The sequence below is a fragment of the Lichenostomus cassidix genome, chromosome 4A (genome assembly GCF_008360975.1).
Source record: "Lichenostomus cassidix isolate B80296 chromosome 4A, HeHo_3.0, whole genome shotgun sequence".
In the NCBI taxonomy this organism is placed as follows: domain Eukaryota; kingdom Metazoa; phylum Chordata; class Aves; order Passeriformes; family Meliphagidae; genus Lichenostomus; species Lichenostomus cassidix.
The window spans coordinates 9,456,800-9,469,900 of record NC_139485.1 but is presented as its reverse complement, the minus strand read 5'-3'; the positions used below and the strand labels follow the sequence as shown (position 1 = coordinate 9,469,900).

At 39.7% G+C, this 13,101-nt stretch overlaps 1 protein-coding gene across 6 annotated transcripts in view; it reads right to left on the bottom strand.

The window, feature by feature from the left end:
- TENM1 (teneurin transmembrane protein 1) overlaps positions 1 to 13,101 on the bottom strand; it is a 452,127-nt gene that overhangs the window by 83,666 nt on the left and 355,360 nt on the right. For all 6 annotated transcript variants that reach the window (XM_085060418.1, XM_085060417.1, XM_085060421.1 and 3 more), the window contains 2 exons: positions 11,723 to 11,869; positions 730 to 946 (listed from right to left, as the gene is read on the bottom strand). In XM_085060418.1, the coding sequence (XP_084916544.1) occupies positions 730 to 946; positions 11,723 to 11,869 (364 nt within the window). The remainder of the gene's footprint in view (positions 1 to 729; positions 947 to 11,722; positions 11,870 to 13,101) is intronic.

Genomic DNA, 13,101 nt, shown 5'->3' with positions numbered 1-13,101 from the left:
TCAGGTGATGTGGATGATTTGTGGATCTCTTTGTCAGCATGTAAGTTATAGCTTCCCAAGTGAACTACAGCATAAAAACTTATGTGCACCTATATTTTGAATGTTCAAGAAAATATGTGTTACCAGGTTTTCTGAGCAAGTAAGTGCCCTTTTTCTATTGCACAGTCCTTTCCTGTTAAAGGGCAAAGCCAATCTCACAAACACTCAGAGATCACTCTACTCTTTGCATGCAAACCTGTAGAACAAAATGGTAAACTCCACACTGATTTATCAATGTGTAGCAAAAGCAAGGAAGTTTTTAAATTACGTGTCTAGATTATATGTAAGGGTCACAAATTCATTACACTGTAAATACCAATCAAATTCTATTAGGCACAAAGGTCACCGAAGACAGCACAAATGAATCCAACCTGTCCTTCTGCCTCCTGCCGTTATGAATGTACAGTGGGAAGGGCTGAACTTCCCCCTGCTGATTTTATGATTCAACTTATTAATAAGAGCAGTACAGTTTGTTGCTGTGACACTTCCACAAACTAGACAGGTAGCAAAAATAATCTGATAACCAAGATCCTCAGCTGTTAGGACTTTAATGTTTGCTATCCTTTGAAGTATTTTATGAGCACCAGTGAAAAATTCTCAGCTATCCAGGTATCACCATTTTTCCTGGTTAAATAATTTAATTGCGGTTCTCAATATTCAGAAACGTCTTTCATTTAAAAGAAGACTCACCTGCTCTCAAATGAGACATCTCCTGGGATTACATGAGTGCTTTCCTTCCCAATAAGGAATCTGATTCGATCATAAAAGAGCCTTGGAGGATGCTGAGAGAACGGCGGTTGGCTGTGCTGAATAAGGTCAAGGGGATCAGGCGAGCCCTGGCAGAGAGGACTTGAGTAACAATTGCTTTGCTGACAACAGTCAGGGTCTACACAGTCTGTCAAGCCATCTAAAATGGAAAGAATGGAAAGTTCAGGAAATTGAGCGGTTCTGAGAATAAAGCATCACATTTACTACCAGAGAGCACAGAAGGGAGGTAATCAATAGGAAGGCATGCTGATTATGACACAGTCAAATTCAATAAAGCATTAAGATACATGCTTAGTCCAGGAGGGGTATTTGTCTCAGTCATTAACACTGTACCACCTCATCAAATGCTCACACAATGAGAAAACAGAACCTACAAATGAAGTGAACAGGGAAGAGCAGGACAGTCTTCCCTGCAGAACAGGCAGAAGAAAATCACTACACATTACCTGTCAGTGCAAGGCGATCCACACTGTGCAGCTGCTCCTTCTACCAGCCCTTAATTGTCAGCACTGCTTGGTCACCCCACATGGGACACACACTCACTAACCAGTCCTCAGTAATGAGGTGTGAAGTGTTACCCAGCTCTCCTAAGTGTCCTCACTACAGCAGTAAAAAAAGGTACTTGTTACAGTTGTCTGACTTCTGTTTTAAGCCCCACGATAGTTTTACTAGTGGTTTAGGATATTTACTTTTAATTTATTGGTCGCAATACTGGAATGATCCAGAAAGGGCACAATCATAACCACACTCCTGGAGCTGGTGATCCATGAATACACACCATGCTTCAGGCTCCATCCCAGTGACCACACAGATACAGCCTTCTCTATAGATGTTTGCACCAGGAAAGAAAATTTGGAAAGGGAAAATAAAGCTATTCCTCCTCTGTCCATTCTCAAGTACAAAAAGTAGAAGAAATAATAGATTTTTTTCAGAAATCTACATTTTTTCATGGGCAAACTTGCAGCAACATTTGTGGGTGAAATTAAGTTACTTAACTATCTAAAGCTTATGATGGAAATTGAAGCACTGAAGTGCGTCTAAATTAAACACCTAAATAAAACTTAAAATTGGGCTATTGGCATTTAATTGCTTCTATCAGCAGCTTAGATGTCCAAATTGCCTAAATTACATACTCAATCAGAAACAGATTTAATAAGAGATGGTAAAATATCCAACAATCTTCTTCAACATCCACTTTATGACTTAGCAGCTGTAAGTTGCTTGCATTTAAAGCAAGATGAAGGTATTCCATCCTTCAACAAAGACACTTGTATTTCTAACAAGGTCAGTCTGAATAAATGTGGAGTCGTCATAGCACAGTATGGATTTCCCTTGTGTTAAAATTGGAATGCTACAGGATCAACATACTGTCAGATATTTTCACTTCATGCTTTGACTTTCCATGCTCTGTTTGTACCAACACTTTGAAGTCTATCAAACTGCACCTCCTCCGGGCAAACTGTGCCAGCAGGGTAGCTCCTGGAGTTTTGTCATTGACTTTAATGGGTGCAAGACCAATCCCCAGCCAACCCTGCTCCTTCCTCAAAAGAGCCCTGGGTGAATGCTCAGTAAACAGCAGCATAAAATATTCACTTTGAAAAGAAAGCAAAAGCCCTTCTACAGAACACACACATACAATGAAATGGGCTTTCCTGGCATCTGAAAATCCTTTGCCTGACCTTCAGCAAGGTACTTACTTGGCTATGCAAAAAATATTAACAAATCTGTCCTCTGCAGCTGGGAAATCAGATACAGCAGGCTAGTTTTTGTGATAATGAGCCAAGGGTAACTGTAGATAGCTAGCAACAATAACCTAGGCGCCTCGGATGCAGCAGAGCTGGCATGGCTACAGGTCAATATGTGCTTTAAGTTCTTTCCACTTTCCCCAAATCCTGCAGACAACAGGCATTTGCCAGCAGTGGGAGAAGAACTTCACAGAGCAATGTTGAGTTTATTGACTTTGAGTGTAGCAGTCTCTTTATATTCAGGAAAGCAATTGCAATCTGCTAGGAAGTCAGTAAGCTGAAACAATAAGGGGCCTCCAGTCTAAACAAAAGCACATAGAAAGAGGATAGAGGAGTTTACAACATGAACCAGAGGAGTTTTCAGCGTGTTCTGATAAAAAAGGAGTGTTTTGGGTTGAAACTTGAGGAGTAGACTTGGAACTTCAAAGAAAAAAAAAATGTTTAACCTATTTTTTGTCCAAGTTCTCTATATTCTTAATAAATTAACTGAAAAGCATCATATTTACGGATACTTTTCAGCAGATCATCCAATACTACAGACATTAAAGAATTCCACTAGACTCGAAAATGTCATGAAGACATTGAAATCTCTTGCTGTGGTTTATACTGGTGGTGGTGCCTGCAGAGGGCTCTGCCAATGGAAGGCTTATAGCAGCGACACGTCTTGGACAAGGAGTCAAGGGATTTTCTGGAAGGTACTAATTTCTACAAGCTCACTGCTGTCTACCTGGAAAACTTGACAAACATTGGTCTGGCAGGTTACGTGCTAATCAGAAAAAAAAAGAGCACTTATTTCAGAATAACTGTATCCATGGGGAAGCTATTTTGGAGTAATTTATTCCACACTAGCAATTCTGATTAATTTTTTTCCTTGTCAACAAGCCATTAGATGTGGGAACTGAGCTGACCTGATTCTCTCATTTATGTAAGAAATAAAAGGGAAAGGTTACAGTAATATTAGAATATGAAGATTTGCTTAGGCAAAAAATAGCTACAGAAGTAACACTTAACTGTTTTGCTTTTTCTAACAGAGTCCTCGTTTTCCTCTGCTTCAGTCAAGGGCTTACAAACCTGGTGACAAACACAGTGCACTCAGGCTGTACACAAAAAGAAACCAAGCAAAGGGAAAGCAGTTTTCTATCTTTCAGTCACACTCAATTTTCATCTTTTCTTTGCAGCTTACTTGTCAGCAAAGTGACTGCCTTATAAACTCTGCCAGGTCCTGCTAATGGAGTTATTTTGGTTTGAATTACTTGCACCTGGTTTCATTTGCCTCTCCAGGCTCCCAGGGCTACAAGAGGGTGGGTTTCCCATTAGGAGGGTGTGAAGTCCCAGAAGAATAGCTGAACAAGCCATTTTGAGACTGGTGTGTGTCCTAACAGCACCACAAGTGTATGAAGAGCTGGATTCACCAGGAACAGCTCATGGCCTTAGCAACAAGGGCTACAAATCATCAGAGAAAGAAACTGCTACCCAAAATAGCAATATTAATGCAAAGAAACAGTGTTCTAGGCAGAAGACTATCATTCATGGGCTCTCTTTCTCTCATGCTGTATTTTTTAAAAAACATTTTGATTGATCAGATGGGAATTTATTTCAATCTCCCCTCACAACCATGCAGAATGAAAGAGAAGGCACATGTTAGGCTCAGAGAAGATGCTTCATGGGAAGTGGGGCAGTAGGTGCAGAAGCTCCAGCTCCTCCATGGACTCTCAACACCACATATTTGGTTTAGACTGCTGTGTGTACTTTAGAATTATTAAACACAATTGCCTGTCCAAACAACTGAACAAAATTTGAAGATAAATTGACTTGGATAAAACTGAAAAATAATTTTCTCACTCTGTCCAGAAGTAAAATAATAAAGCACCTATTTAGGGGCAATCAGCCAAAATAAAAACCTTAATTCCTTTTCAGGTTCATTCAAGACATTGGTTTTCAATTAAAAAAAAATTAAAAGAAAAAAAGGGAAGAAAATCCAAATGTGAAACCACAAAAGAAACTCATGTAATTTAGCATTATATGCATCAGAACGAACCAGGTAAAACAAGCTGGTACAGAATCACAAGCTACATATGGAGGCAGTTTGTGATAATGCAAATCATATTAGTAAGTGCATGTGAGGATAACATTTTCAAAAAGCCAATTCTATTTGAAACGAGATTTTTAATCCAGGAGAATAACCCAGAAAAAAATCAAATAAATCTTGTTTATAAACTATTTCGTCAAACTCGCTCACTTGAAAATGTTACAAATACATTTAGTAATTTCTCAACCAGCGGTCAGAATTTTATCTGAATTTTCATATCAGGAACCAACTATTAAAAAGCTCACCATGTTAGCAAATCAGCAGGGCTTCTTTTAAATCTCAGGAGACAACAGTCAGGAGTATGAATAAACTACTACAAACAGCAAAAGCTGTAATTCATACAGCAGGGGATCCTGTACACTCAAGTTTTTACTGTCAATTATCCCAAAGTGCATCACAGCGTAGGTGCAGACTAAAATGTATTACAGATGTGTAAATGGCTTTGGTTTGTTATTAGCATTTTTTTATTTATTTTATATAAAAGATAGTCAGGCACCTTCACAGTGCACTACAGATTATATAATAAAGTGATTTACATTTTGATGAGTCTGACATTATGGCTTCCCATCTTCCAGGTACCTTCTTTTGTATGCAAGGATAATGATGAAATGGGATTTTTTGTTTTGTAAGTGAATTAGAAAATTAAAATATGTTTAATGTTACTGCTAAAACAGAATTCACAAAGATCGACTTCAGGATAGAAAGCACTTCATAGTACTCTTCAATAATTTAAACAGCTTCAAAGAGAAGGCAGAGCATGCCAAAACAAGTTGCTCTGTTTTCAGTCACACCAATCCTATCTGCATTGCAATAGATCACAGAATTAGGACAAGATTTTCCCATTTCTTTGCTGGGGAATAGATTTTTTTCAGGAAGTCTTGTATAAGGAGTGATATTAATATTTATTGTGTCAGGAGTTTGTGTCAATAGAATCACACAGTTTTCCATCAAATAAAATATATATTTTCTTGCTTATATACATATACATATATATATATATGTATATATATATATATATATGTATTCCTTATTCCATAGGATGGAAAGAATGGCACAAGTGCTGTGAAATTACTTCCTCAGCTATGCTTCTGCTGCAGTCATGAAAGGCTCATGTTGTTCTTGGTACAGCACATTTTCTAATGTACACATTGGGCAGCAATCTCTCTTTTACAGGCACGATCACCTTCAGCAGCCACAAAAACTGGTGATGGAACTGTGGCTATGGAACTACCTCTCCACCTTTCTAGCAAGATGTCTCTCTGTACTTTCTACGTCTGGGAAAGTGCTGCACAGTGAGTGCATTTCCTATGTTTTGTATTTGAGCTTTCCATGTGCTGCATGGTATTTGTTTTAAATTCTCATTAAAATAAAATAACAGTTGGAAATGAAAAAAGGCATTTTGTTAGCTAGAAGTTAATTGCAAGAACATGGAACAAGCCATATATTTTGTGCCTGATACAAACAGCTCTGTCACCAACTTTTCAATTCCCAGCATCTCTATTCTTCCCCTCCACCCCTGAAGTACTTGCAGTTCATGACCAAAAATATGGGAATATCACAATAACTCACATTGCTGGAAATGGATCTGTGTTCACAATTAGTACAAATTGTCTGGATACAATTTCAGAAGCACCCAAGGACAGTAAAGAGGCACTGGATGGGGGCACTGATAAGGGGAGGAAAGAACAATCCCCAGCTCACCAGTGAAGCACACAACTTGCACAGCAGCTTCTTTTCTATTAAACCACTGAGACACTTTATTAGACACTGGCTATGAAAATGAAAAATTCAATTAGACTCTACCTCCCATGTTGCTGATGTTAGTTATTTTAATAAACCATCCACTGTCATTAAGTTCTAGTGAGGAAAACATGAATAGTTAGCAATAAAACTTAAAATTGCAATTCTTCTGCTTAAAAGTTCATTAAATGAGCGGAGCTCTCACCCTTTCAAGCTTTTGTCACACATACAGAAGATAGTGCTGAAGTTAACTACCTGGTTAATATAAACTAATAGGACTGAAGTTTTATGGTAATGTCAAACCCAGAATACTACAAGAAGTGGTGTAGATGCTACATGGTTCATGAACATGTATGCAGACATGCTCACAAACACTCTTCCAAATGATGTTCTTGCTCAGTGACATGAAAATCTAATCTCTAAGCAAGACGTTGTACTTAGTTCTGGGTGTGATTCTTGTGGGTCCTATTCAATTCAGGATATTCTCTAATTCTGTAAGTTCCAATGACTTTCATTCTCACTGCTGCAGAGCAACCCAGAGGGGGGTGTGTGTGTCAGTGCACTCCTGCTCCATCTGTACTGATCCCAGTGAGTGCAAGCCAGAGATGGAGCTGTGGGATCTATGTCCAGAACATTTTCACAGAAAGTAAAAAATGGGATTTAAGTTTCTCCTTTAACATGGGCTGTGCTGACATTATTCACCACAGGCTCAGTTCAGTCTAATTAGAGCTGCCAGGAATCTAAGCAAATGGAATCAAAGAGTAACTTCAGAAGAGACTAAGCAGCAGCAGCAGCAACTGTCATGAGTCTCTAATGCTTATTCATATGCATTAATTCAAAGTGCCCAAATTTTATCCATAATACATAGTGTGCTGCAGACAGTGAGGCTGTTAACTGGGAACACTGGTGTTTATATAAGAAAACCCATCAGTGTACCCATGGAAAGGCTGTGAGTGTTTTATCCAGTGAGTACCAGTTTGGCCTTCCACACTCGGGACAATACAAATATATCAGGGTTTTCAGAAACTCTTAGTATCCCTGGGGAGTCCTCTCTGCTCAGCAACAATGAAAACCATTCCCATCAGTATTATTTATATAGGGTAATAATAGCATATTACTTATATATGGACTCAATATATCTGTGATGGATAGGTTATTAAAATGCCAATGGATAGGTCAGAAATACATCAATATTTTAGTAGCTCTGGTTATCAACCCAAGGCTATGCTGAGTCATATATTTCCTTGTGCTTGGAAAAGCTTGGAGAAAGCTACAATAACTGTCTGAAGTGACTGAAGGCATATTTGGAAAAGAATTCAAAGCTTGTAGTAAACAGTATTTTCCTTAAAAACAAACAGGCAAGATTGATTCATGAAAGAAAAACGATAAAAGGCGATGCAGGCAAATTTAAAAGAGATCTGTATCAAAGAAACTAATGGGAGTGACAGGCTGAAACTTTCAGCTTTAGACAATGACCTGCTTGCACAGCAGAGGGGTAAATACATGTCCAAAAACCAGGCAAATTGTAGTTTGGCTACAACTGAGTGGGGTGTGACCTGTGAGTGTCCTGCATGTCCCCAACACCTCGGCAGTGTGTTCTGCCTTCTGCCCCAGGGCACAGGCACTTGCCTGCAAAGAGCTCAGCAGAGCACCCAGATATCTTCTGGAGCTACTGGAGGTCCCAGTGAGGCTAAATTAGTGTCAGGGCAAGAGGAATTGAGCTGCTCAGATGAGCTGAATGGCCATCTTATAATGTGAAATCATGTCAGTCATGGCAGTGAAAGAAGTGGAATAAGAAATGGGGAGTTATGCTGAGGGAAGCCACAGTGAGGGAAAGGCTCCACTGCAAAGGACACCTATTTGACTCCTTGGCATTTTTTAATGGACATCACACTGCTAACAGACTGCAGCAGCACTCCATGGGAGCAAGTGCAAACCATGCCATCGTGCATCTGTTATAATGCTAAGACCTTTTCACTGATATTTGTAGTGATATTTGAACAGGTAAACATGCCCTTAAGTCTGCAAGCAGGAGAAAGCTAACAGAGAGTTATGAGCTGGAAGGGGAAAGGCAGTTATGGTACAGCCAGGGAACAAGTGCAGCGAATCCTAATGGGGCTCTAAAAGAAATTGTACTCTCCCTGCCCAGGGGAATAGCTCCACACGTGTTTAATCCTACCACCAGGAGTAACTGCACTGAAGGGATCTCGGTGCTTCAGTGGCTGCAGGACCAGGATGCCTGTGAATATCCTTATGGCTTTTCTTTATACTATTATATCAGACCTTAAAAAATGAATTCAGGACATTCCCTGCCACCAAAGGTTTTGTGCTCTCAATACAGGCCAAACAACGACAATAACAGTTCCTCATGCCAGTTAAATAAATTACATTATTCAACCCTTACGGTTGGGATTAACCTGTTTTTTTCCTACTGTGTCTCTGAATGTTTTAAATGATAAAAAAATCTCAGTTTTTCTATCCCTGAAACTACCACGTGACAAATTAACTGAAAAAATAACTGAACACTACACAAAATTATCCCTTTGTCTAAGTCCTAAAATTAGAGTTTGTTTGAAATTATAATTGTTCAACTTTACTACAGCTTTGTTCTTTGGTGGTGACCTCCTCCTAAGGAACTCGAAGCACAACAGGACTGAGATATAAATGTTTGATTTCAACACAGCTGGAATGATTAGGACCTTTGCTAGGTGACAATTCCATGATTTGACCAATACAAGGGCACTAAATTATCTCTTGGGCTATGTGTCACTGACTGAATATGATCACATCCTAAGGGCTTAGGAAGTTGCCACCTGTTAGCTGTGTTTCTTTAACTCAACTGAGTGCAAGCTCTTAACTCACCTCAAATGCAAGTGAAAATGCTTACAGCTTCCATCCTGATGAGCCCAATCCAGCTGGGTAGCTTGATGGATGGAAACTTGCTATGCCACCATAATGTTCTCACACACTAAGGCTCAACCTCCCAGCAAACAGGACTTAAGACGTGATGTCACACCTCCTTCCTAATTCCTGATTTTCCTGTTGTGTTGGTACAAACCCTAAAACACACAGCTTCTGACTTCATATTCATCTAAGGCTGGTATAACCCAAAAGACTTTAGGAAAATTTTTCTAATTTATACTTATGCCAAATCAGGTCCTATGAGCTTCATATAGATATATAAAGAGAAGTGGTTATAATATGTAGATATAATTTTCTTTTCTTATACAAAATTGATTGTGAAGGAAACTTAATTACACTTAGCCCATCTGTAGTAGTCAGATTAATTAAATATTTCTCTCTGCACTTATCTCTAATTTTAATGTCAACAGAGCTGTCCTAGTCCATGTTATGTTGCCATTAAAAAGGAAAAAGAAAATTGCTTTTAAAACCTGCAGTGAAATGATGTTAAGTGTCTGCCTCAAACTGACAAATTCAAGGAGATTTAGAGTTAAAACTGCCAACTCTTCCAATAACTCACCATTATTGCAGAATATAAAGCACCCAAAATCACAATACAGGGCAGTTTATACAGAGCCAGTTCAGAGAGTGTATCAGGAAATGCTTTCCATACATTCCAGGCTAAACAGGGTTTTAGTGGGCAGATTGAAGAGTGCAGGCGGGTGAGTCAGTGGCTCGGACAGCAGGGGAGAGCAGCGACAGATGGGAGAGCACAGGGGGGCAGGGATGCCAGCTGTGGGACCTTGTGTGACAGGGACACACAGCCGTGCAGGAGAGCACAGAAAGTGGGCACAGACACGGCTGTTGGACCTCTTGGAAATAAGGTGGGAAAGGAAGGATATGAGAGGAATAAGGTGATTTTGAATAGGGTTCAGAAATGAGGAAACCTTTGCCAAAGGACAGCAGGGTCTTAGAGCCCACAGGATACAAAATCAGAAGGTCTCAAAATATATCTGTAAATGAGGAATCATCACTGAGTCAGAATGTTTCTATTGAGGTCCCACAGTGACCTCAGTTCTTGGACCTAGATCAAGCTTAATTTATCAATGACCTAGAAGAAAATAGACAACATTACAGTAAGGTTTGCCCTTACAGTCGAGTATGAGATCTCACCCAGGACACTGATATGGTCTTCAGGTGTGACACAATAATATGTATTTTAATACATCTCAGAGTACAATCTAAGGAAAAAAAAAATAACTGTGCTTGGGGCTGGTCATAAAATCACAGAATGGTTTGGGTGGGAAGGGACTTTAAAGATGATCTTGTTCCAACCCCCTGTCGTGGGCAGGGACACCTTCCACTAGACCAGGTTTCTCAAAGCCTCATCCAACCTGGCCTTGAATCCACTCTCTGAATGAGAAAGCTGCACAGCTCTGAGGATGGGACAAGCACACAGTAAAGGCCGGTTGTAGGTGAAGGAGAGGAAAGCAGCAGTCCTTGAGTGTTCAGTAAATGAGTATTCCTAAAACAGATAGGAAAAATAACCAACTCTGAGAACAACCAGTGAGGAATATTGTGGCTTCTTTCCCACTGGCAACTTTGAAATAGAGTCTGGATGTTTTTTCTTTTAAAAAATCCTCCAGCTCATGTATTAGAACAAACTACTGGGAATGAAGCAGAGACCAGCTTATGAAACACTGTGTTTTCCCCAGCAAACCTAAAACCTACACAACCTTAGAATGAAATCAAGACCACAGAGATCTGAGGTAGGGAGCACCTATTGCCAAATGCCCTCATTCAACTGAGAGAAAGGAGTAAATTTTTATTTCAGTACAGGGCTTTGCTCATGGTACTTTCCAAAATCTCTTCTACGTGCCTTCTACACTAGTTTCCTCAACAGTCCTTCAAAAGTAGGTCCAGATAATTGCAAGAACTGTGTCATGTCTCAGTAGAAATATTAAGAGAGAGACTAGTATTAAAAAAGCAACTGTAAGTGCATGCTTTATGCGTACAAATATATTAAATTAATAATAGTAGAAGACTAACTGGATGCAATTTGACAGGCAAAGAAGTTTTTCCATTTGGATATCACTTGGCCGTCTTTTCTGAAAGACTGACAGAGCTATGAGGAAGAGTGGGAAAATACAGAGGAAATTACTTATTACACTTCTGTTTTGTTTTGCTTTTTATGAGAAAAAAAGAAGTACTGGGATGGTAGACATGGCCACAGGTATTTTGTGCCTTCAGCAGCCTCCAGCACAAGGGTCTGTTTCCTCAGTGTGCTGCTTCAGATGAAGTCAGTGGAACAACTGTCTTGAGCAAACAGACAAACATTGACATTTTGTGATAAACAGGAAAGCATCCACCAAAACTATGGATTTAAATGGCAGTCAAGGATGTGACAGATAAACAGAGACACATGAATTATGTATCATACCTCCATCATTGTCCAGGTTATCTCCACACACCATTTCCATGACAACGTTACATCCCGAGCCACTCCAGCCCACTTGACACACACAGTGCCATCCATTCTGATCGAGAGTGCACCTCCCATTTCCATAACAGAGACCTGGGCAACCATCTAAAATAGAAAATGTAAACAAAAAGCCTTCATGAAGGGATTTTTTTCTCTTATTTTACAGTTGCAGTTATTCATTAACATTCCTACTTCCAGCACTATACTTGCTGCCTTCAGATGATTACAGCTTGCAAGCCACTTACATTTCTGGCTGAATATGCAAAACTCCCCAGCCTGGTCCTTCCCTTTGCTTGCCCAAAGGTAGTTTCTCAGTGAGGAATGAGGATTTTTTTAGTGTTTAATATTTTGTGCACAGGAAAAAAAGTGAATAAAGTCATGTTATAATGTTCTAAAGTCATGTCCATCTCCTTCTCTATTTATTGGAAAATAAACTCTAGTTCACTAACAACATCATACACATAATCAAGATTTATATAAAAAATACACATGGAAAATATTGTCTAAATGACAAACTGGCATCTGTGGACTTAATCCTACACATTGCAGAGCATGGAAGTGACCTTTTTATTCTGTTCATAAATACTCATCTTACTGAGAAAAAGCCAATTTGATTTATGGTACAACACAACTCTTTCACAGAAGGCAATTGAGGGAGCACTGCCTTCCAATGTCCTGATCCATTTTCTTCCCTTATAGCTGATTCCAACTGGACCAACCAGAGCCCTTTGGTGGTGCTGATTCTAGATCTGAACTGGAACCAGGACTGTAGCATCCCCTCGATTATATACCTGCAAGCTCTGAATCAATAGTAATTTGGACATTCACATCTAGATTTCTTGCCTGTAAGAGTGAGAAAGGAATGGTCTCTTGGATGTGTACACTCCTGTCCATCTGCTTGCACAGCGTAGTGCCAGCTCGGACATTTGTCAGATCCTCACCATGTCACACATGGAGCCAAAGGACAATGGATAAAGCTTGGCAGCAAGTTTGACAGAGCAAGTGGTATCACTTCTAAGAGGGCTCCTTTCTTTTTGCCAGCATGGACATACAGGGTCTGAAAGCCCCTCTGAACCTGATACTGATCATCAACACTTAGGTGTTATCAGAGAGAGAGTTTTTTGAGGAAGAAAGAACAATCAGTCCGCATAGGTCTGACATCCCCAAGATGCTTCAAATGGACTTTGGAGGAGCCAGTCAGAGAGTCTGGTCAGTCAGCCTGTGATTCACAGCCCCACATGCAGCACATTTCTCAGCAACTTCACATGAGACACATGATCTCCCTCCTTCTCACTCTTGGCACAGTTTGTCAATCACATCTGTAATCAGGGGGATCA